This window comes from Tachysurus vachellii, chromosome 20 (assembly GCF_030014155.1).
Source record: "Tachysurus vachellii isolate PV-2020 chromosome 20, HZAU_Pvac_v1, whole genome shotgun sequence".
Lineage (NCBI taxonomy): Eukaryota > Metazoa > Chordata > Actinopteri > Siluriformes > Bagridae > Tachysurus > Tachysurus vachellii.
In genome coordinates, this window is record NC_083479.1 from 2617333 (window position 1) to 2642095 (window position 24763).

General features: G+C 43.1%; 1 protein-coding gene across 2 annotated transcripts; it reads left to right on the top strand.

Annotated features, from left to right (window-relative positions):
- Nucleotides 1-1267: 1267 nt before the first annotated feature.
- On the top strand, nt 1268-24433 carry nrip1b (nuclear receptor interacting protein 1b). 2 transcript variants are annotated; one of them, XM_060896036.1, is made up of 2 exons: nt 1268-1484; nt 19175-24433. In XM_060896036.1, exon 2 carries the CDS (start codon nt 19544-19546, stop codon nt 22826-22828), a length of 3285 nt encoding a protein of 1094 aa, XP_060752019.1. In that variant the 5' UTR covers nt 1268-1484; nt 19175-19543; the 3' UTR covers nt 22829-24433. The 2 variants fall into 2 exon arrangements, with proteins under 2 accessions (XP_060752019.1, XP_060752018.1); XM_060896035.1 differs by having other exon boundaries at nt 1268-1436.
- The last annotated feature ends 330 nt before the right edge of the window (nt 24434-24763 follow it).

The following is a 24763-nucleotide window of genomic DNA, read 5'->3' on the forward strand; positions in this document are numbered from 1 at the left end:
CTACCGCTTATCTGAACTACCTCGGGTCACGGGGAGCCTGTGCCTATCTCAGGCGTCATTGGGCATCAAGGCAGGATACACCCTGGATGGAGTGCCAACCCATCGCAGGGCACACACACTCTCATTCACTCACGCAATCACACACTAGGGACAATTTTCCATAGATGCCAATCAACCTACCATGCATGTCTTTGGACCGGGGGAGGAAACCAGAGTACCCGGAGGAAACCCCCGAGGCACGGGGAGAACATGCAAACTCCACACACACAAGGTGGAGGCGGGAATCGAACCCTGACCCTGGAGGTGTGAGGCGAACGTGCTAACCACTAAGCCACCGTGCCCCCCTGGTATTCTATTCAATTCAATTCAATTCAATACAATTCGATGCAATTCAGTTTATTTCTATAGCGCTTTTTACAATTGTCATTGTCTCAAAGCAGCTTTACAGAACATAAACATAGAACAAAAGGTTAATATAAATAATAATATAAAGATTAATAGAATACAAATTTCAAGATTAATATTAGATATATTTGGTTCACAATGTGTATGTATTTATCCCCAATGAGCAAGTCTGAGGTGACTCAGGTGACTGTGGGGAGGAAAAACTCCCTTAGATGGTAAAGGAAGGAACCTTGAGAGGAACCAGACTGAAGGGGGAACCTCATCCTCATATGGGTGACACTGGAGGGTGTGATTATAAATATACAGTCTGATAAATGTTGTATTGATGCAAAAGATCACATGGAGTTCACATCTCCTCTTTAGTATCGCAGAGTCCGACTGGAGCTGGTGGATCTCTATATGCCTCAGGATCCTCAGAGTCTGCCTCGTCTCAGCGGAGGTCCAAAATCTTCATCGCACGGAAGATGATCTGAACTGGTACAATTTCTGGATGCCTCATCCAGTATAATTTTTTTGCTTTTCCTTCTACAAAGAACTGTTTATAATATGCGTAATAACATTATCCCTTGGATATTCCATAACATTACATGTAACGATAAATGGATAAAAACGTATGCTGTGTTTTTATTAACAAAACACTAACTGTCGGTGAGTTGCTGTGGAATAAGAGGAATAAAAATAAAAAAAAGACGTAGAAATAATCACACCACTTTACAGTTATTTAGCTTTAACACCACTCAAACAAGTCAAATGGCACAACGTAGTGACGTCACTGAGCGTTCGAATCACACGAGTCTGTCAAAAAAAGGAATCGTTTGCTAAGTGATTCACTCATCACTAGAGGGCACATTGCGGAGTTGAACACAGAGCCAGGCGGGGATTCCGAGCATGAGCACTTCAGCGCAGACTTAAACAGAGTAAGGACTGGGGTTGTTGGGTTGTTTTTTTTTTTTGGAGTCTGCTGACACACCGCTGGACCAGACGACTTCTGACCCCCTCTTTATTTTGGCGCCAGCGTTTTTCACACGCAGGTAACAAGGCACCGAACCGAGCAGCTGTTGTGTGAGAGTCGATACCAGGTGTTGTTATCATTCTTATTATGCCAAGTGAATTTGGGGCGTTTTGTTGTTTTTGTTTTTTCTTTTTTTGCTGCGTAAAACGACCCCGAAGCGCCATAGCAGCTTGATTTTAGGCGAGGTCTGAAAACAAAACTAATCCTTAATACGATATAAGACGTGTTATTTGACTGAAACGTAGCCACAGGCAGTGGTCAATTGTCATGGTAACTGAGAAAGCTTCATTCGGGTGCCAGATAGCCGGCTAGCTAACTGTGCTAACTAACATTTACCTCAGGACTCAGGTGGCACGCGCTCTGTTTAAACTGTTTGGTACGACAGTGTTTATTTTTGTTATCTGGAAAGTTGTGCGTGTATGTGTAGTATTAGTATTGATATTATTATTATTATTATTATTATTATTATTAATGTTGTAAATAAATGCTGGTACATTTAGCAAAAGTTTAAGTTGCTGAGAAAAAGCCGTTAATGTAGCTAAAGCATAATAACGACTTTACTGCTTGCTAACTTTCTTTCAGCTCTTGAGAGAGATCTTGTGATATATATGTTGTTTTTTTTAAGTATATCGATATAGCAGTGAAATATATATTATTCTGTACACGATGATGGAAATATTTCTACAAAACTCTTCAGGGACGACAAAATAACAGTAAATAAACGCACAAATTTTAGCCAGAGGAGACACAGTTAAGCAAAATTGTGTCAAAACAGCAATAAAGTTTTCAAAGGCGATGATTATTTGTATAATATGAATGCAAGCACCCGACAAAACCATCATTTTAAATCCCTGATGAATTCAGTGGCTTGTTGGGAAATGATCCAAAGCTATACTGGTGTGTTTATATTCTGTAAGATAAATAAGAGGTTTGGTAGAAAACATAGCATAGAAGAGTTATCGAGAGGTTGAGCACAAGTGCTGCTGTGTTTTCCTTTTTTAAATCATGGTGTTTTGGTGATGTCGAATGGATTTTGAACCGTGTTTATTGTTGTCATGAGGTTTCCTGCGGCTTCGGTCAATAAGGAGAGGCTGTAAAGGTCAGAGTCAAAAGGTTACCAAGGGGCGTTGGTGCTGTTGCTGCTGTTAGTTCAGGTGAAGGAGAAGAAAGAAAAGCAACAGTGAGCGAGAGGATTTGTCCTAAAATGGAATGCGGTTTTGATAGATGTTTATCTCGGGCATGGGATTAAGTTAGTGGCTTATTTAGTATAGCTTGAATTGGGGGTTATATTGAGCTCCAGATCTCGTAAGTCATGTTGATCCGTCGGATTTAGCATCACAGGCGTTCCAGAAACTAGGGGTCGGGACCTCGTTCTAGTTTCTGTATTTTAAAACATGTTTAATGCGTGAATGTCACTACTAAAAAGCTGCTAACAGGAGTCTGTTTGGGGAGTGAAAGTGTTTTTGTTTTGACCTTTCAGGGAGGAGTCAGAGTCGAATGTGTATTCTGTCAGTAATCACCCCACTTTTAAAACGTGACAACAGAACTCTTTTCTCTCCTGAAGGTGATGCGTATTTGCGTCTCGGCCCCCGACCGTCTCGTGCATCATGTTTACTATAAAAACAATGCAAATGTGTATGCTAATTTTGAATAATTGTTTTCAAGGTGAACACACCACTTTATGCACACCCTGAACGTACCTTTTGTTTTACACACTTTTACAGAAACGTGGCGATTAATGGGTTTTAATGGTGCGCTACTGAGAAGCTGTGGTCTCGGGTTGATCGCATGAAGTGTGAGCGTCGCTGTTGGGTTTGTCGATGTGTGAGAATGACTCACTTGTGGTGTTGACGGTTGCTCTGAAAATGTAAATGAGCCAAACTTCTATTATTTTATGCTTGGGAATAGTGCCAGAGAGAGAGAGAAAGAGAGAGAGAGAGATAGACATGAAAGAGGAAGACAATGCCTGGCAATTCTCACCTCCAAATTATGCCAGTGATGCCTCTTCTGTTGAGTCTCCGTTAAACACGGGAAGACAAATGGTGTGTAAATGAATACAAGCCGATCTAGTTTGTGCCCACACGGAGATGTAAAACAGCATTAAATCTGTGCATGTCGTATAGCAGATAGCTTGAGGGGGAAAACAACAAGAAAATCTTCCTGCACAAAGGAAATAGAGCAACATTAAACCTGATCATCATCTTGGAATTTATAGCAACGGATTGATCCGTGCATGATTGCTTTACTATTAATAATTTATAGCTTGCTGAATTTGTACTCCAGTCCCAAGCAAAGATGCAGGTCAGATAAATTAAGCACGCCACCCTTACCATCGTCACCCATTTAAAAATGGCAGCTGTGAAATATCTGTGCCAGGCAGTGGCATCCACCGAGCGTTCCCACGAGCAGCTCGGCCTTCAAACGTTTTATTTAAACCAGCGCTTCGTGTTTTGAAAATGAACCCAATCACCTTGCAGCTCGCTTAGATCCCATGTTTCTGCATTAGAAACATAAGCACGGTTACCACCTATAATGAGCAGCTCACATCTTTTCTATAAGGTACCTTCCTTTATGCGTAAAAGGTCACACTGTAATAATTTATTCCTCTAAAATGGAAAGGCGCTGATTATGAGAAACCCTGTTACTTTTGTAGCATGTAATTGAATTCAATACAATTACTGCCAGAGTAGATCTACGACTTCCATATATAGGGGCATCAGGACCAGGTTTGTGAGGTGTCAGGGAAAGTGTTTGATTAAAACACTGTCTGTTTCAGGAGTGCCATGCACAGCTTTTATTTTTTATTTTTATTTTTTTTTTTTAAACAAGACACTGAGTAAGAGAGAGTGAAAGAAGGGGAGAAAGAGAAAGAGAGGGCTGGCTAAGTGAAATGCCACTCATTCCTGTTGAGTCAAGTCACGAAGGTGAGTGCTTTGTCGGAGTAAAGCTGAAGGATTGATGCATGAACCTGTCTGCTGGAGAATTCAAAGTCCATGGCTGTTGCAGAGCCAGCCTATTACCAGCACTGTCCTTCATAACTTCTTAACACGGCCGTCCTTTTGGGAACCTTCAAAGCCGAGGCAAGGACACAGCGTCTGGTGCAGTAAGCTGTGGCGGGAAGAGATTTACGTAATGACCTGACTTATAGGCAGGTGTGTGTGTGTGTGTGTGGGGTGTGCGCGCGTGTGCATGTGTGTGACTGTACACACGAACAGGTTTGGGCCTCTTGGGACATGACGTAAGATCCATTCTTTAAAAGCTTTCTTTTCAAACAGCAATTAACTAAAGGGGGATTCTGAGCATTTATGAATGAAAAAAGACAAAGTACAGGGCTGATCCTCCATATATCAATATGGTGAGATTTATTTCTGTCATTGGGGTGAGGGGAACCGTAATAATGCTAGTGTTTGGACCAAGAGAGAAAAGAGACAACGTTTCCAGCTTTTATTGCAGTTATCCGTGGCATCATGTCATTCAGACACCAATTATCAGCGATTGTTTGCCTTCCATATGGATGGATATCAGTTGTTTACAGAATCTCTACTTGCACTTGCACACAGGGATCAAATGCAAAATTCTAATTGTATATAAAAGCCTAAGATTAGATGAGCAATAGTGGCATGTCTCTTCCTCCTCTTCTCATATTAGCACTTAACAGACACTCACTGGTTCCACAGTTGGGCCTCTGCTTTTGTCACTGTCCCAGTTAACTTGCTAGTCTTGTCACATTCACAGCAGAGTTCTGAAACTTGGCGTTCTTGAAAACGCAGCCTCCGTAAGTCTTTCCAGGCTCATGAAAAAGCTGTGAGGGATGAAGTTGTCTCACTTCCTAAAGCTGACTGACACCAAGCTCCTGCTGTCGAAGCACAAAAGCCCCCGCTCAGGGGTTAAAGTGAACTGCGCTGTTGCTGGGCAACAAGAGACACCTCGCCAGAACAGATAGATGTCAGAGAGTGGATATCTTTTCCTTGGTCGCAGTCAGTGGTGCGGCGTTGATGAAGTCTCATGGCATAGTCCTTTTTTGTGCATGCTGAAGAGGAATTTGCTCTCACTGTGACATGTGGCACGTCCCCTGCCGTCGGTTATGAACACGCAAGCGCAACACCACACCGCTTATTTTGGCTTTGCTTTTCTCCCAAGCTGTTTCAGCCAGCCGTGATTTTGGCTCACTGCTCCACACAGCGTAGCACTCATCCTTGCCCCGTGACTACTTTCCCTGCATCCCAATTAGTCGGGCGAGTGGAATGAGTTAGAGCTCCTACAGCGGGTCGGGAGACGTCCTTGGGCACCGTGGGAAGATAAATGCGCCCTTCTCCTCCTAGTGAGCCACTTCATGCTTCTCAAGGCTAAGCCATGGGTAGAGAGTAGGCATTAAGACTAACCTGACCTTGACCAAAGAGGCTTTTAAATCTAAAACAAGGTTCAATCATGTGACCTCCCTCCTCACAAAGGGGCCGTGCTGGACTTTGTGTAACGCACTTGTTGGAAGATTCGTTGTCTTGTGATAAAGGTCTCTCTCTCTTTCTCTCTCCCACTCTCTCTCTCTCTCTCTCTCTCTTTTTTTAATCAGCCTGGTCATAAGGTTATGAGCACTGTCACCTGTGTTAAGCCACTGAATCTTTTATATTCTTATCAGGAGCGGCCTGGTTGTGATTGTAAGTATCGCTTTGTTTAATTCTACAACAGTATCAAATACAGAAACTACAGAGGGAAATTTCTTTATTTATTTTTTTCTTCTCCTTCACAGGCATAAACAGAATCAATTAATTTATCTTGTGAGATGTAACTAGACTAGAGGCACATTCTGTAATATCACGTTTTCTTGTTTCCCATAGCAACCATAACAAAAGCATTTTGGATATACTGGGACCCAACTGAGATTGTTTTTTTTTTCCAGATAAGATTTGGGCCGGTTGATATATCGGGCATATTCACTAAAAAATAACGCTTGATTTAGTTAATGACTCCGGAGGAGCTGAAGATGCAACGCAGAGAGGAAACCATCCGCTTAAATGCGCTAATGTGCTTCTTGTGTAACCGTGTTTACATGGCTGAGTCACCAAGGCCAGACGACTCCGCTTTAGCCGAGTCTCCCTTTAAGCCACCTGCCCTTCCATTCAGGGCTGACCTTCATGCTCGCAGCTAGACAGGGCTTGACCTAAATACATTTAAATGGGTTTAATAAGGTCAATGAGCAGTGATTCAACAGCTTATGAACGCCTTTCAGAGAAGTGATAGGTGTTGGAGACATGAGTTTGAAAACAATGATGTCGAATTACAAGTGACTTGCGGTTTACCTGGGCACTTTTTGTTTTATTATTGTTCGTTATCTAGATGTAAACTATACGGTCGAACATCTGTACGTACACTCACACCATCACACCCGTATGCGTTCCCTTCCCAGACACAGATGTCCACAAACTTTTGGCCCTACAGTGTATTTCTCCTCAGTGCCTTTTATGCTTTTATGAAACCTTAAACAGTAAGTCAGACAAAGGTCAACATAATTCCGTTCTCTTGCACACCTCTCGGTCTGTTTCACACTAAAACGTTTATGCTTTGGAATCTCTGACATTGCACAGCATTTATATATGTAATAAATATTTTCACACGTACATAATTGCATATGTACATCATGCATTATATATGTCGGAGGAAGAAACATTGCTTGTTGTGCCGATGCCATGACCAGGATCGATATCTAACCGTTTGTCAGCGTATGTTGCCTGGAAACATGTTCTCACATTACAAGGATCACACAGGGGATCGTTACAGGGGGAGAGAGAGCTCTCACCAGCATTATCAGAAAACATCTCTCTCTGTGTGTCTCTCTCCCTCTCCGCAAAAGCAACACGCACTGATTGAGAGGCAGCCGTCGATCCGCCGTAAAGCTCTGGGGATTTGGAAGGCAGTGTCTGTGTACACCAGAAGTTAATGAGTAAACCTGTCCGTCAGTTAGGATGGGCATTCCTACACCCAGGATCTTCACTTGGCTGATGGAGCTATTCACTGAAAGGATGTACAGGATACGGAGAGAGGGATGAAGTGATTGGGCTGCCTGAGCTGAGCTGTGAATCCTTATTTTAATTAATTATGAAGCGTGATAAGAGCTTCATATTTCTTTGCGCTTGTTCTCAGTGCACTAGGGTTAATGAAGGTAGTCTTTGCCGTCTCGCTGTCTCTCCAATTTTTCATGTCTCTTCTCTCTCTCTCTCTCTCTCTAGTTCTGATTCTACCCACTCTCTCCTTTTCTCTCCTTCTCTCCTCGATGTGCCTGATCAAGACTCTGCAGCGCTCTTCGCATGCTGTCATAGAAAAACACACACACAGGGAAAAGTGGGTCATGGTGACCTATTTTTCTTACAGTTCACGGAGGCAGAGGGTGGCAGAGCTGTCGTCAGTCAGATGGGGAGCAGGGCCTCGTCTCCAGACACAGCTACACGGAAGTGGGTCAGCGGCAAAGGCTACATCTTGTAAACGACTTGTCGTATTCTGGAGGAAGCTGCAAATGAACCGTAGATTATATGCCCCGAGTCGTGCGTGGAGGTCTTTCCTTTTTTTTCCGAGTCCATTATACGCGAGCACACCAAAGCCCTGCAGAAATACTCGTTGATAAAAGATATAATGCTTCTCTTGGCTTCCTTTTTTCATTCCAACTCCTAGTGCAAGTTTATCCGAACAAAAGCAAACCAAAAATAACCTCCTAAGTTTGCACTTCATCACGATATGTAAGACTTGGCTGATGCTAGTGTTGGACGGTTTCCCATTTCAAATCCATGTTGCTTTAAACTGTTTTTCAGAACACATTGTTGCTCTATATAAGGTTAGCAAAATCGAGAGTGGGTCATTTCAGGTATAGCGTATTAACAGTTGGACTTTGGACTGTTCACAGCCTTATCCTTGGCACCGTGACTCGTAACAATGTTGTGCACTATTTGATCGGTGAAAATATTGCATATATTTCATATTTCACCACATTGACCAAGCAGTATAGAGTAAGTGAAGGGACTTTGACCCTTGGTGTGTATGTGTGCTTTAATGCTTGAATTATGCCAAAGTGCAACTTGCAGGTCGTAGTGCAGAAGTGCCTACGAACACAAATGGAACCCGACTCGGCTTGTGTTGAAAGCGTGCTATATTTACACAGGTGTGCGAGGCCCTGGAATGAAATGACACATAACACACATCAGTTTGGTGTGAGGTTATATACTGAGGATTAGCATCTTGTTTGCTTCCATTGCAAAAAAAGTGATCTCTTGTCCCACACTGTAAAAGAACCAGAAGCCTGACTCCTTTCAGGACAAAGATCTTTTCTATTAACTAACACTCGGCGTCGTTCAGAGACGCGATCGAGCCCGGCCTCTCCAAAACCGTCATCGGAAGAACGGAGCAGATGGTTTCCAGCAGGACCGCAGAACCCAGGCGACAGCATTACAGTCAGGAAAGGTCACTCGACATAGCTGGGTGAATGGACACCAACCCTGCAAGATCTCCTACAAAAAAACATGCATCCTGTTCACACTTATGATGAGAGGCCTCCTTTCTCCTTTCATGCTTCAGCAGGAAGACATGGAGGACATTTCAAATATTTGTTTACTACTCTGAACCTTGGCTTGGCATACTGGTGCTTCCAAGGGCATTGCATTTGCATAGTGATAACATTCTCATCCCTCTTCTGCAGAACACATTTGAAGAAGAGGTTTTTTCTGGCAAATGATCAACTCCTTGGAAACATGAGGCATCCCAGCAGATCGCCATACCACTGATCCGAGGCTTAGTTCGTGAAATACCTTTATCGTTCCTCTCCTTCTTGTTCAAGGCTTACTCGTTCTCAGCAGTAGCTTGTTCAGCAAATCGTGTTAAAGCTTATTTTCAGGCCTACCGTATTTCAGGGTTGCGTCCCGGCTACAATGGTACGCTCATTATTATTCTAAGATAAGCAAGCGGTTCTGCGTTGAACAAGAGAGTTTCTTCATGGACCTCGCTTTCTGACTGTTAAGACAGTCTGCGTATTGTGTTTTCTTTCATTCTGTAGAAAACGGAATAGCATCGTTGAATTACTTTCACTGGGGTCTTGAGACAAATCAGAATCCACACCCACAGTGGCACCGGCACCATCCGGAATCACACAGATTAAAAGCCTCTCCCACACCCACCCACACCGAATTAGTGGGAATTTGTGTTAGAGGTTAAAAATAAACTAGTCGGGCCTTTAGAAATTCTGCCGGTATCTCAGAGTTCACTCGTAAGGTTAGAGATCCAGCGTTCAGATAACATCGTTCCCACTGGGTGGGTGCGGGGGAGCTTGAGAGCAGCCGTGCAGATTGGTAGAGCGAGATGCTGAAGGAGATTTGAGATGTCTATCAGACGGCATGAAAGGTTTTTGTCTTGCAGATCCAGTTCAAGGACACCTGCAGGCAAGGCAGCTTGTGTCGTGCCAGCGATGCCGCTCAAGGTCACACACACACACACACACACACAAACACACACACAGTTGCCCGTGACATTCAGGAACAACAGGAAATGGGGGAGGGGAGTATAAGAGGGGCACTGTAAAATCCATCATTCCCCTCCTTTTCCCCCCCCTGTGCAGACAGGAAAAGGGGATTTAACCCCCTCTGTTGTGTAGGGCTCCAGGTCCAGATCTGCTGTTTTGTGTGGCACAGTAACCTTTGTTTCTGTGATAAAAGACTGCCTCCCACTCACTGTCTGGCAAATCTGAAAGGAACCTAGGCGGCTTTGTAGTGTCAGAGTGTGTGCGCGCATGTATGTGTGTGTGGGGTGGCGTGGGGTGGGGGGTGTTTGACAAGAGAACATGGAGAGGTCTTAAAGTTATTTAAAGAGACAACCATTCGAATTTCCTCGCCACAGTGAGCCCCCTCGCCAGCTCAACTTCACGACTGTCTAAACAATCCCCTGTTGTTTCTTCTTAAATCCTACTTGCATTTATCCTTCACACAGCTCCTTGCAACTCAACAGAGATTTTTATCAAGGTCATTGTCAGCACCTACAGCGACAGCATAGTGCTGTTTAGCTTTTTTACCCATTTAGTCTGAATATGACAGAAGTTTGCAGACAAAAGCCTACATCAGCTCGTCAGAAAGCAGCAATAACACGCTACGCAGGCTGTCACCCATGAAGACGTGTGTGTGTGTGTGTGTGTGAGACCCAGCTGGGAATTAGACAGTTTAGATTGAACTGTTTGGAAGCACATGCAAGACACACTGTCCCTAAGCGGTTGATGAGTAACAGAACGTCTCAGTTCCGAGAGAAACTGAACGTTCTACCAATTTGTAACTGTTTTATACAAAGTCTATAATCCCTTCAAGTCAGCTTTTAAGGGCTGGAAGCTCGATATTAGACCTTTTTGGTACAATGTTCTTGACAATCCATGAAACTACTGCATCAGCCTGTCAGCAGTGCTCTGAACCATCTCACTGTTCAAATCTTGGCTGTTTGGTATATTTTTTTTTTTTTTACAGCTACTTGATTAAACGGATAAGTGGGCACTCAAAGATCGATAAATGTCCCCATGAGTCCCAGTCTGCAGGACTGTAAATCATCTGCAGGCTGCCCTCCAATTTGTTTCCTTTCATTTTTGTAGATTAGCTTTCCCATTACTCAAAACAGATGTGTTTGGAGATGATTGATCGTCTTGGTTGCAACAAATTTATCAGCAAATGATATACGCCGCATCCTTGGATGCACTGATGAGGTAGCGATGCTTCTTAAGATTTCACTGGCATGTACTGTCTCGACTAACCTTTACCAAGAAGTATTAGATTTTGGAGCGAGCTTGTGTAACTACATCCTCTTGATGGGCTTCTTGTAGGATGTGGATGGTTTATGAATGCCCGTATTTAGGAAGAAGACAGCGAATGGTAAAACAGTTCACAAAGGGTTAAATGTTTTAGCATAAACACCAAACCTGTTCCTGTATTGTTCCTGTAAGTGTATTATGATTTTGCCTAAATTATTCATCACAGAACAGAGAACAAGTGAGGCAGATATACTATGCAGCGTGAATATACTCCCCCTTCCTGGAGTAGAAACCCTCTATATTGGTCTTGTACCAAAGAAAAACAGTGTATTATTCTTCTTACATTTGGCCTGGTGGTAAGACGAAGAGAAGCAGGAAGGATCCGGGGTAGTAGGGGCAGAGCCCTGTCCATAATTGGCATCCACAGCTGCGCAGGCGTCTGACTGAGGGACAGTTTTGTGCAGCCTCCAGTTTGTGTGACAGCTGCCTAATTGGGCATTCTCCCCTCGCAGCACGGCTGCTGACGAATAGCAGAGGATTACAGATGAGGGCACAGAGACCTGCACGACCTTCACCGCCAGCTCAGAGGAGGGGCGCCTCTAGGGCGGGGTGGAAGGGGGTCACCGTAGGATGAGGTCGTGAGAAGGTGGAGGTTCTTGCCAGGTGGCAGATGACAGTGTCACATGACAACGGGCTGATGTCAGTGTGTCAAGGGCGCTGCTGTCATTGCAGACTCTCTCTCTATCTCTCTCTCTCCTTTCTCTCCTCTCTCACACTTTCTCTCTCTCTCTCTTGCTCTGTCTCATAGTCTTTCATTTGTCGTGGGTGTTTATTCTGCCTTCGCAGCCGCTGGCTGTCTTCACAAATCTTCATGAAGAGGGAGAACAGAAGATGGCAGTTTCCTGAGTGTTGTGATGTTGAGTTCCTGTTATCTCTCTCTTTCTCTCTCTCTCTCCCTCCCCCCTTTTTCCCTTTGGTAACTCCTCCTCCCATCAGTTGCATGCCAGACTACCAAGGTGAGGTTGTGTCCTGTTGTTAGGAGCGATTAATGGCACTCGTTATGTACATAATGAAATATTCCTGCTGATGCAAAAGGTACTGTTGACTCTCGTTTATCTCCATCTTCTGTATTCCCGAGTGAGGAAGATAACTTGAGAGGTTTTTTTTTTTTTTTAGCATTATCGATACAAGCCTTGATACAACGGTTGCTGACTTTCTCTTCTTAAAATGTGGAACAGCAAAAGGCTGGAGATGCCAACCGTGAGATTTTTGCAGATGCTAGAAACTTAAGTGACAATTTTTTTTCTGCAACATTAATCTTACTGCCTAAGAAGTACATGTTGTTCTTTGATCAGTAATCAAAGAAAAGTCCAATAACTCTGTTTTTCAGTCACAGCATGTCCCCAAGTGTAGTATTCCTTACATTATATGAATTAATGCTGTGTATAGCAGTAGACATAATGCTTGTTGATGGAATATATATGCAGGTCAGTCTTGGTTTGTAGTTGTTTGTCCTGTCATTAAGTGATCACTTTAAAGTTATAAATTCCCGACAGTGCCACAGAAAGGAGGAGGCACGCCTTCGTGCTCTTCGGAACATATTGGCATATCGTAGGACGATAGAGCAGACCTAGCTAGTGGGTGGGAAGAAGTAAGAATCACAGATGTTCGGTAGTACTGTGTGTGACAGACGTTACTGTCAGGCTCCAGCTCGCCTCTCCAATTTCTCGCCCGAGGTGTGTGTGCTGCATGCTTAATGAACGTCATTTTAATGTCTCCCAGCAGCGAAGACAGCTCCATGCAGCTGCGAGACACTCAGAGAGTCAAAGTTTGCCCAGTAATATCTATCACAGCTGACACACAGTGCCGGTTGCTGAGAGGGAGTGAGAACATGAGTGCGGACATGTCGTGTTTACTACAGCGAGCAGTATGAGAAGCGAGGCTGTGTGTGAGGTTACCACAGATTAAACTGTAACCTTGTGGTATAACGGGTGTAGATTTGCGCTGTCTGAGACCTCTAATCCTGTGCCCTGGTACACATGGCCTTGATTAGTAGCAGCACAAAACAACATGCCCTCGTTTACCATTGGCACCAGTTGAAATGAATAAATGCGTAGAAATAAGCAGGGGGAGGATAAATGGAGATATGAGGATGGTAAGTGTGAGTGTTTGTGTGTGTTGCAGAGTGACAGAGTAGGAAATCATTAGCATTCAGCCGAAGCCTCCTTGTCAGTAGGGAAAATTGATCTGCACACATTACCTGTATCTGCATTCACAGCTTGGGAAAAGGTAGTGCTACTACTTCTTGTTCAATTAGATCACAAGATATGAGTGCTGTCAGAGTGAATTTCATTGTTGGGATAATAGTTTTTATTTTTTTAAATAATAATATGGATATATTCAAAGGCAAAAAAAAAATATCCAAGATTTGTTCTCCTGCTTTTAGTCATCTAATGCATAGAGAAAGTGGCGTAAATATATACATGTACATATTTGAAATTAATATAAATACTACAGTGTTACATGCTAATTGTGTGTGTGTGTGTGTGTGTGTGTGGGGCGCCCTGGGATGAACTGCTGTCCCTTCCTGTGAGAGCTCCAGATCCGTGACCCTGACCAAGTATAAAGCGCTTACTGAAGATGAAAGAAACTTACAATTTTCAAAGGAATTTCTCAGCAGCACACGGTTCACTGTTCATGTGCTGTTGATGTGGTCTTACTAAATATTGTCTGTGAAGAATCTCCCTGGTCAGGTGCTACAGAAAGTATGCAGCGTGTCATATCGGTGAGTTTAGGCGTGGTTTTTGGGAACCAAGCCCGGCTTCAGGATCAGTTTAGATAACGGAGGTGTTAGAGAGATGGAGGTGATGGATGAAGCTGGATTTGGCAGGCTCTATTTTGGCAGAACTGAGCTATAGGTGTGTGTGTGTGTGTGTGTGTGTGTGTGTGTCAGATGAAGTAATGGACTCTGGAGGAGTCAAAGCTTCAGTGATTAGACTTGGAGTGTGTGTCTGTGTGTGTGTGTGTGTGTGTGAAAGAGACACTGCAGTTTCACATGAAGTCTGAAGGAGTCTAAACTCTAGTGATTAGAACAGAGGAGACGTGCGGGAGGAACAGCTAATCACATTTTGGTGATCTGGCATTTCATTGGCTGCTTCTCATTGCCACACTTGCCAGCTGGCTCCAAGCTACCTGGGGCTGCCTCAAGGAGGTTACACCCAATCATTTTGTTTTTTAATAGGTTAAGTGCACTTAACTGATTAGAGGCATAGCTCACGTATATATATAACGCTGCACGCATGTCAGGAACAGATGCCTGCCGTTCTCTCTGTCTGCTACTAATGGATACTTGTTCTGTCATTCAAACCGTGGCTCAGCCTCATTGCATTCCAGAAACGTTCTCCGTTCGTCTACAACACATCCATTACGCTATAAATCAAACATTGACTCGTATCAGCAACATTCATTTTATGTCATCGAGTAGTGCAGACAGGCATATGCAACTCCAGCAATCAGCCTTGACTTTTCTCAGTCTTTCTGGATAAAACTGTAAGCGATTCATCATCTTGTACATATCTGTCCCTTAAGAGCACCTTGTGAAATGAATATTTAATGGAGACAGACGTGGATTTATTGCATTGCTACAATGGCTTTTTTGGGCAGAATTCACCTTTAATCATCCAGTTTGAGCACCAGTGACCGTCCTGAGTGGAGATTTAATCCACCTAACTGGTGCAAGTTTTTAATACAGTGGCAATTTCTGAAATTCAAACAGAAGATATAAGATTTTTATACTTGGATGAGGTAGAAAAGTTGGAAAACAGTAGGTATAACAAGAGATGACTCGCATCTTCATGTTTGGCTAGCTCTGATTTTATTACATCATTTTGTTACAGTGCTTTATAATAGTTTATAAAACACACTGGATTGATGACTTGTTTACTGATCTTTTTACAATGGTGTGACGAGGAAAATGGGTCTGGGGTCTGTGTGAAGTTATGTAGAGCGTGTGCATGCGTGCATGAAGATAGGTCAACTCAGTCTGGATTTATAACCGTTAATAACCATTTATAAGTTCCTACGAGTACAAAAAAAATGGATTGTAGTTATTTTGTAGGGAACTTTCCTCCCCAATTCTACAGGTTTTTATTCCCAAGTTGATTTTCAATGATGTTGAAGCCAACTTTTGTATAACTGACCCTCTGAGATCGAGTCCACGATGTTGAAACAGAAAACCACTAACCCAGATTACACTGTGCAACATAAACAACACACAGGATGACATACCCAGGGTTCTACTTTTGGTACAACTCCACCCAGGTAGGAGGTACTGTATCAGGTTTGACTTCACTTCATGGATTTTTTTTTGTTCTGTAGATCAGTGGGCGTTTGGGTTCCGCCAAGCCATGTCTTCCTCAGAGTAATCACAAACAGAAGGAAAAGTTCTCACCTTTCCATACTTGTAAACATTGTATATTGGTCGATTTTTATTGTCTCTCAAATTCATTTATCATTGGGATTTAATACAAAGCCTGATAAAATATGTGTTTATTAGTCATGGGCTACAAAAGGTGATGTTGGGTCTCATATCAAACTTTCCCACATTTCTACGATTGTGTTTGGTGAGCTCACTAGTCTCTTGTTTTATTTAATCTCACTGAGCTGAATTAAATTTACAAATGCCTAAGTGAAGGAGCCCTATAGACTAGCTGGCGCAACCCCAGCCTCAGATAACATCATCGAAAAGTGTTTAGCCTTGGGTGCCTCCTTTAGATTTCTTTTAACCTTGACTTACCATTTAATGCAGCACACTCCTCTGCCAGCGCCATGTCCGATATTAGTGATATACACAGCCAGGGCCACGTTGTCACTTTTTATTAACACTGAGCGCTTTGCATGGGCACCAGCTGTTGCATCAACGTGAGAGTCTCAAAATGACCTTGACTTCCACCACAAATCAAGTGGCTTTTTTTTTTTTTTTGCTTCTAATCTTTTTCTATTAAGGACACATTTTAAATAATGTAAATGAATTACAGTTTCTGAAAACGGAAGTAATTTATTATCCCTTTTTGATGTGTAGAAAGAATATTACAATTAATCTTGTATCCCGCATGTCGAACGATGAAGATTGGCTTTTAGATATCCAACCTTTTGACATTTGCATCAGGTCCAGCCTTGGCAGCACAGCCCATTTTCTCCCCAACTCAGGGCTGGAAATTGCCTCCCCGCCACTGATAATGTTGTGACCTTCCTGTTCTTGGTGTCTCACAAAGTAAGGAAAGGCACCCTGCAATGATAAAGCATTCTCGCCTGCCACTGCTTTTCTCTTGCCACTGGCTACTTGAAATCGCTTAAAATGCTGCTGGGTGTTATTGGTTGACATTGTCGAAGATAAAGGATAATTACTTGGAGGCTGGTAAGGAGACAGAGACAGACACAGCGAGATCAGGTAAAGAGAAAGAGACACAGTTGCCCTTTATGTCCGGCAAGGTGAAGTTTGGACATGAAGTCATGGTCCAGTCTGAGAGGTCAAGTTTAGCATGTATTTCAAGCATTACACACAGAAGATTCTACTGAATTTCATACTGCTATAATGGGGCTTTGTTTTAAGGCATGCAGGAATATCCGTATACTTTTTTTATTTGGCATAAATTCAGTTTTTGTATAACACTAAAGCGTTCCCCATCGTTCCTGGTAAAACATATGTTGTCTGTGATTTAATCTGGTTTTAATCCTACTCTGGAAAGGGCTTAGCTTCATTTATTTTCTTTCTTTAATCTGTTTTGCTCCACTTGGTTTGTGTCCAGGTCTATTTCTTTCCAACCTTTTTTTTTAAATATAAATACCCTGCTAACCTGAAAACAGAAATAAACCAAGTGCATTTATTGGCCTACAACATTAAAGTGTTTTTTTGATAACCAAGATGACAAGGAAAGGGTCTTAATCCTGCCTGTTAAGATAAGCAAAGATGTCAGATGGCTCACTGTCTTTTGTTGTCGTCAAATTTGGGTCAGTGGCTTAAGATAGCGCCGTAACTGACACCGATGGCCTTGTCTGAAATAATTCATTGACCAGGTTTCCTCTTTGCTCTGCTTGTTGTTTTTTAGCCTTGAACTTGTTGACCAACCTTTCAAATCCAATGTACTTTGCATGAGATTTAAATGTGTGGTCCTATAGCAAGAGTCGGCCAAGGTTAGCCGTGACTGACCAGGCTAAACCCAGTTTTGCAAAAAAAAGGGAAATGAGAGCACTGCATTTTCTTTCTGTTCACCTTTCTTTACTTCACCGAAGCTGCCACAGATCATGATCAGGACTCTTTTCATGAGCTTGGGAGAAACATTACACTGATGCCAGAGGCAGGAAGATTTGAAGGCAAGACAACTGAATGGCTAATAGGGAAAGGAGTATTCTGTATTAATTAACCTTTGTGGCTGTGGCTTTGACAGTAGGGAAGTGAGGGCTGTTTGTGGAGCTAGATCTGACAGAGTTCACATCCAGGGTCTCCGAGCACACAGCACACCGGCAGTGTCATGCTATTTGACAGAGCGTGAGGTCTGATGCTGTAGCTCTGTGGAGCCACATCCTGACAGGTGCACCAGGTCTCTCTGTATCTCCTCCCACTCCTGTTCTTTTACACCTGCCAGCTTTCGCCAAGTGTTAGATACCGATGACAGGCAGCTTCAATTTGAACAAGCTTCACACCTACAGACTCTGGTAATGGCACATTAGCGTTAAACACGCACTCCGGATATGTCAGAAAAAATATGCACTTTGTGTTTTTTAATCTCGCCTGCTACTTGTTCTTGTTTTAACACTTATCCTATCCTAGTGTGACACCTCACATGAAGATGTCAGGACTCTTTTAGGTGGAGCTATCCAATTGAGTTGACAAAGTGCGTGTGAGGAAAAAGGTAGCAATACCTCTTGGCATTTACTAGCTTGTGTATGTGCTGTGTACACCAGTTTGGTGTGACACTGACTTTAGAGAGAAGTGACTGCTAAAAGGGAGGTATGGCAGAGGGGTCCGACCTTTGTTGAACCTACCTGAGACTCAGGGACTCTGTGAAAGATAGGAAGATAGTTGCAGGCAAGATTACGCTGCATACTGCTGGGATTCTTATCTCTCCGTTGCTGCGTGTACGACCAGGATAAGTGAGCAAAAGCAGTTATCACAGCCATCGAGTTGCATCACTCAGACAGACCTCTTCTTCAGTCACCATAATGTTGCATATCAAAAAACATTTAAAGTATGTTGTGTCCTTAAAACACAGAAAGTTCAGTGACCATTATGCTCACCGTGAGTTTTAGATGATTCCCAGGAACCCATGTCAGCATTTAAATAACTACAGGTCAACGTGACCCTTTTCGGTCTGGTCCAGATCCACTCCTCTCGATCAGATCCCGTGGTAAGGTCAGCTCTTTGCTTATTGCCTGCATCTGTCACCATGCAAGAGAGAATCGTGTGAGCCGTGCTTCAAGTGTGTGTGTAGGGATAATCCGCAGAAATTCTCCGACTGATGAGCAGCGCAGCGCTCAAAAGTCCTTCACGCATGAGAGCAAGCAGAGACACATTTCTCGAGAGGTTTGCTGGAAGTGTCATAGCAGGACGTGACAACGCATAGAGCGGGCTTGCTTGGAATTACTGACATAATTCATATAATCTATACCGCCCTGCTGTTTTTCTGGAGTCGATGTTCTGCGTCCTACCTATGGGGAATACGCTGTTGATCTTTTTTTTTTGACAGATTGTTACAGTAAGCATGTTTTGATGTTTTGCTAAAATTATGTATTTTTTTCGTCCAATATACACTTATGAATATCATTTATGACACAGAGTGTCTGTGGGAAAGCTTTTTTTCAATTCCAGAAGTAAAATGAAGACCTTGTTAGGACACTGTAAGGGCTTGGTCTGAAAATGTGATGTAACAGACTGAGTCGTGTGCTGTCATGTAGAACTTTCCCCTCATACTCTACTCTGTTTGCTCCCTCTGCTGCAGGTTCCCGTGTGGCCCAGTCTGAGCCCGCAAGAGCAGAACGACAACACAGAACCCCTGGGACCTTGTGACAGACATCCAAAGTATTCAGTGGCATGGAACAATTCCATGTCACAGTGAAGAGGATTTGCTGACTCCTCCCCAGCTGTGTGTGTTTGCTCAAAAAGTTGGCTTGTCACGAAGGAAACAGGAATTCCAGTCGGATTTTCGTGTGATGGAATTTCTGACATCCAATGGTTCTGTCTGTAAAACATAAAAGACGAAGTATCGGGTTCCTCTTTAAGAATTAGGGCTCTTCGTATATGGCACAGCAATCAATAAGACATTTTCAGTAGTCATCAACAACCACACAAGGGGTGCCTGCTGTTGAACATGACTCATGGGGAGGAACCTGGCCCTGAGACACACCAGGATTCTGCTGTTTTAACTTATCTGGAAGGTTTACTAATGCATCCGGTTGCATCTGGGCCTGGTGCCACGGCAACAAGGAGACCGGAGGCTGGCAGCAACAATGGCGAGGCAGGAAACCAAGGGACCAGAGGCATTCAGCTACCTAATCACGGCTCTGGCTCGCCAGAAAAAGGAAGCCCTCCAGGAGCGGCCTCCCAGAACCTTAAAAAGGCTAGACTGTTGCGTTCGGGAACCTGGAGTGAGATAAACAACCAGAAAAAAGACCCTGCTGAAGTGCAGGTGAATGGACAGGGCAAAGATTACCATAAAATTAATCTGGATAATTCAGCACCGGGAGAGAGCACACTGCTGGCCTCTCTGCTTCAGTCATTCAGCTCACGACTGCAGACAGTAGCCATGTCTCAGAGCATCACTCAGAGCCAAAAACAGCTAGATGGAGAGAGTAGTGACAGATCACATACTGACAAGGACACCTTACAGGGCTACTGTACAGCCTCTAGCCGCCTCAAAGGCCTGATAAGGAAAAACAAGCAACAGAGCCACAACACTGTGCCTTACAGTCGTCGCAATAGCCAAGACCGACGCTCAGAGTCTCCTCGTTCGTCACAGAGCTCAGTGCCTGACAGAGTATCCTGTGCAGAGAGATTGAAGGCTGTGGCCAGTCTAGTAAAGAGCAGGTCCAGTCCTGCTCCTTCTCCTAAACCCAGTGTGGCTTGCAGTCAGTTAGCATTGCTGCTTTCTAGCGAAGCCCATCTGCAGCAATATTCCCAGGAACAGGCCTTAAAAGCACAACTATGTAGCCGATCAGCCAGCGAGAGACTGGCAGCCATGGCTACACAGCAAACTAAAGACAATAGACCACCCAGCATGGGAGAGTCTGTATTTGGTCCAGACATTTTAAATCCTTTTAATACCCCAAACGGAACACTCCCATCACCGACATTAAATTGTAGTCAGAGTAGCCCTTCTTTAAGTCTAGGTCAGAGTGCAACCACTAGCTCCCCTCGGCCCTCTCCTCACTCCCCTAAAGAGAAGCGTCCGTTTGACAGGCACAGCAGCCGGCCCCCACAAAACTGCAGCAGCTTGCTTCTGCTCCTCCTCAACAACCACAACTCCCAGAAGCATCTTACTAAGAATGGCCACCTGGAAGATGACTTCACCTCTCCTCTGAGCCAAGCCTCCTCTCATCAGTCTGACAGTGAGTGCTCCAACCCAGAAAACAGCTTGACCAAAGACAGTAGTGATGCAGAGAGCTGCTACTCCAGCTGCTTCCCCATTGACCTCTCCATGAGGAGCCGAGTTTCCAGCCAAAAGTCTGAGCCGGCCTCCTCAGCCTCGTCTTTAGACAAGTTCACAGAGACTCTTATAAGCAAGTGGAAGTCAGAGACTCTTGGGCCAATGGTCCCTGAAGCCAGGGAGTTGGAAATAAGCCCAGACATGACATCTCATCATAAGGTTACTCTCATGCAGTTACTGTTGGATCGCAGAAATAATGAGATGGTAAACAAAATTGCACCTTATCCTGATTTGCAGGATGATGTCACCCTTCGAAACATGACCGGAAGCCCACTTAAACGGTTTGGAACACTGGAGGAGAGCAGAACACAGAACCCTTTTGACCAGCTGATGGGCGGAGGTTTGTCGTCATCTTCTGTCAGTGGAGATACAAGCAAGACTCCTTCTCCTTACTATTATTCTTCACCCCTTGTTCAGTCCAGCCCTCTAAACCTATGTAAGTCTAAACATCACACCAGTGACAAGATAGTGGAACCTGCTTTCACAGCCAGTAAATTATTACAAAATCTGGCTCAATGTGGTTTGCAGAATGTATCCCCCTCACCCCCTCTGCAATCCTGTGGGCCACAGAACAAAAGGCAAAAAAGCTCAGAGCCTGAGCTAGATAGATCTCGGCCTCTTTTGGATAGGGTGGCTGTTCCAATAAAAAGGAACACTACACCTTTATTCGAATCACCCTCTGCCACTTTCTCACCCTTTTCTGGACCAGAGCATTTACCTCCAGCATCGACACAAATAGAAAATCTCCTGGAGAGACGGACTGTACTGCAGCTTCTGCTTGGCACTGCTTCCCAAAAGGAGAAATCCACTGTGAGGAGAAGCACAGAGGTGGCTACGGGAGTCCATGAAAAGCCTCCAAGGGGTTATTCTCCATGTGACAGCTCAAACGGACCTTCATTGTACGTCACGGTCAAAACAGAGCCAAGAGACGAAAGTCTTCTTTCAGGCGTCTCTGACGATGCCGGACGCCATTGGAGAATGGGTCGTGAAAGTTACAGCCCCATCATTGAAGCACACAGCAATGTTAAAGAAGAAGCTAAATGTGGACTTCTCAGCCAGCTCTTGAAACAGAAGACAACTACCTATCATTCAAGTCCACGCACAGAGCAGATTATTAGCACAGTGAAAGAGGAGCAACAGGATTATCAGATGCCTCTTCCTAAAAAGAGGAAACTTTGTTTGGAGTTGGCTGAACACCTCAGTAAAGAACCTTGCCAGAGACCTCTGGAAACTGTGAGTGAGCGTCTGGTGTCTGATACACCTGAGGCCCACAATAGCAGAAGGCTGCCAAGCCCAAAAGAAGAGGACTTGTTCACCAAGAGTCCTGTGAGTAAAGCTCCCATGAGAGACAGCCAAAGCTTCAATGTTTTGAAGCAGCTCCTTTTGTCAGACAACTGTCTGAAGGAGATATCTCAACCCCAGGGGATATCTAGTCCTTTTCTCCCTCAGGCAAACTGCAAAGGCAACGGGAACTTCAGTCAGTCCAGTTATAATCATGAACTTGTGAACTTTCCATGGTTTCCTCAGACTCTTAACTCAGGGCCTGGTCATTTTATCTCGCTTTCCTCCTCACCAGGAAACAGCATCCAGGGATCCTCTTGGGATAAGGGTATCTCTCCTAGACCCAGTCCCAAATCTGTGAAGAAAGAAACAGAAAGCTCACCAAGGTGGACACAGCCTGGAGAGGATAAATGTGAATCCAGCCCTGATTCTCCACCTCTAATGAGGTCTAATCCAATATTGTACTATATGCTTCAACAGAGAAACAGTCAGCTTAGAAAGGAGGTAGAGGATCATGCTCAGAGGACACACTGTGGGGTTACAGTGAAAGTAGAGCCATGCGCCAACGATCGGTACCATGACGGCAGAATAAGTACGATTTCTCCAGTTCAGATACAGAGACAAGGCAACAGAGGTGAACACCTTAGTGAGCTGTTAGAAAAACCATAGATTTGAACTGCCAAAGAACAAGAATAACACATTTTTGCGAAAGTAGTGTGGGTTTTGTTTTGTAACAAAGCGCAAACTACGTACCGCTGACCACTTTTTGTTTCACTTTAATGAATGCTGTAATAACAGCCACATTACACATTATAGACTGAGTGTGTTATGTTTACGCAATTTGACATGTCGCATTTCTTTTCAATGCATACGTCATCTTTTTGAAGTTTGTACAGGTCCCGTTTCAGTCCAAATCTTTTTCCTTTTCACATTAATAAAACCTTTTATAGAAAGAGCATCATATACGTACATATATGATACCAAAAAAGGTTTCATTTAAATAACTCCCTATTTTTCAAAGCACAATCTTATATTACATGCACGTGTGTCATCCGAGCGTCACGTCTTCACAATAAAGGACAAAAAAAAACTATTGACGTTTATGAATAATTGAAGTTGAAGGAGAGCGATCTGCTATGTCTCATATTGTGCCACAAACTCTATCCCAGTAGGAACGACCGTGACGATATCGGTCACGTACACACACACTCGTTGAATTGATTTACAATGCTTTAATTCTTACATCAGGAACGAATCTATAGGTGTCGTCAGGTGTTTGGCATGAATAAAGAAAACTCTTTTTTTTTTTTTTTTTTTTTTTAATCTGTCCGAATATCTTTTTATCGTTTTTGTATCTTTCATCGTTTTGTACTTTGTATACACACACACACACACACACACATATATGTAGCAGTTCACAGACTTGCAGTGTCAATAATTCAATCATATTCCCCCAAAGATGTGAGTACATGTTTGAGTGACAGATAAGCATGTGAAGCTGAGAGTACTGTGGGGGAAAAAAAAGTTTGATTCATCCTCCAATTAAATATGAATTCTAACAAATTTTCACACAAGCTATTTTATTCCTTCTTCTGTATGTAGATACATTTTGGATTTGATAATATTTGTGTAAATAGAGCTTTCATGATGAAATATTACTATTTTGTATCGTTGAAAAAGCCCTAGTTTTTATCGTCTCCGATTGTAAATAGAATATCTGTCTAATAATGTACATAAAAATACAGAAAATAAGATTTTTCTTTTTTTTTTTTTTTTTGCATGTCTCTATGTTGTGAGCTAACGATAATCCCCGCTCTTTGTTCTGCAAGCTGTTGTGTCATGTCTGATCTCTACACTGCTGCCTGTTGCATGCACATGCATGGGAAGCACCTGCGTATCAGTACCTGGAATGAGAAATGTCAAGTCTTAAATAAATATTTTGTAATTGTTTTTTTTTTTTTATTACTACTATTTTTTTTATCACAAATAGGTGGTTATTTAAAGCATCGGATTTAACGAGACGAACATATATTGGTTTGTATTTTTATCTTTCTTTGTGTGAATTCCTTTGTTACTTTTTGAACATTTGTCTAAGTTGGATTGACATTCTGTACATTCAGAAATGCATTTGTAGCAAAAAACAAAAACAAAAAACACTCACGTATCATACTCCTGTGACGATCATGTTTTCCTTTCTTTCTTTCTTTTTTCTTTTTTTTTTTTTACTTTCTGGTGTATTTGCACTGATATAAATAAATATTGAAATGCACAAGACCACAAAGTCTGTATATTTTATAAGACATCCATATAGTGGGACATAATATCTATGTTCTGGTTGATAAAATTATTTTTAATAACAGCGGCTCAGATGTTGGTGTCCGCTGTAACGTTTTACCATCTATAGAGTAACGAAAATATTTCTGATATGTTTAGCATTCGTGAAAGGAGTCTCCATTGTCCGTAAATTTTCCCACATCAGGACAGGCGAGTTTACGCGTTGCAGATTTCCATAGCACGACAGAATGCATATTATTATCTTTCTGACATCGAGAGAGAAAGAGAGAGGCTAATGCTGGAAAAACTTAATAACATTAATGATACCAG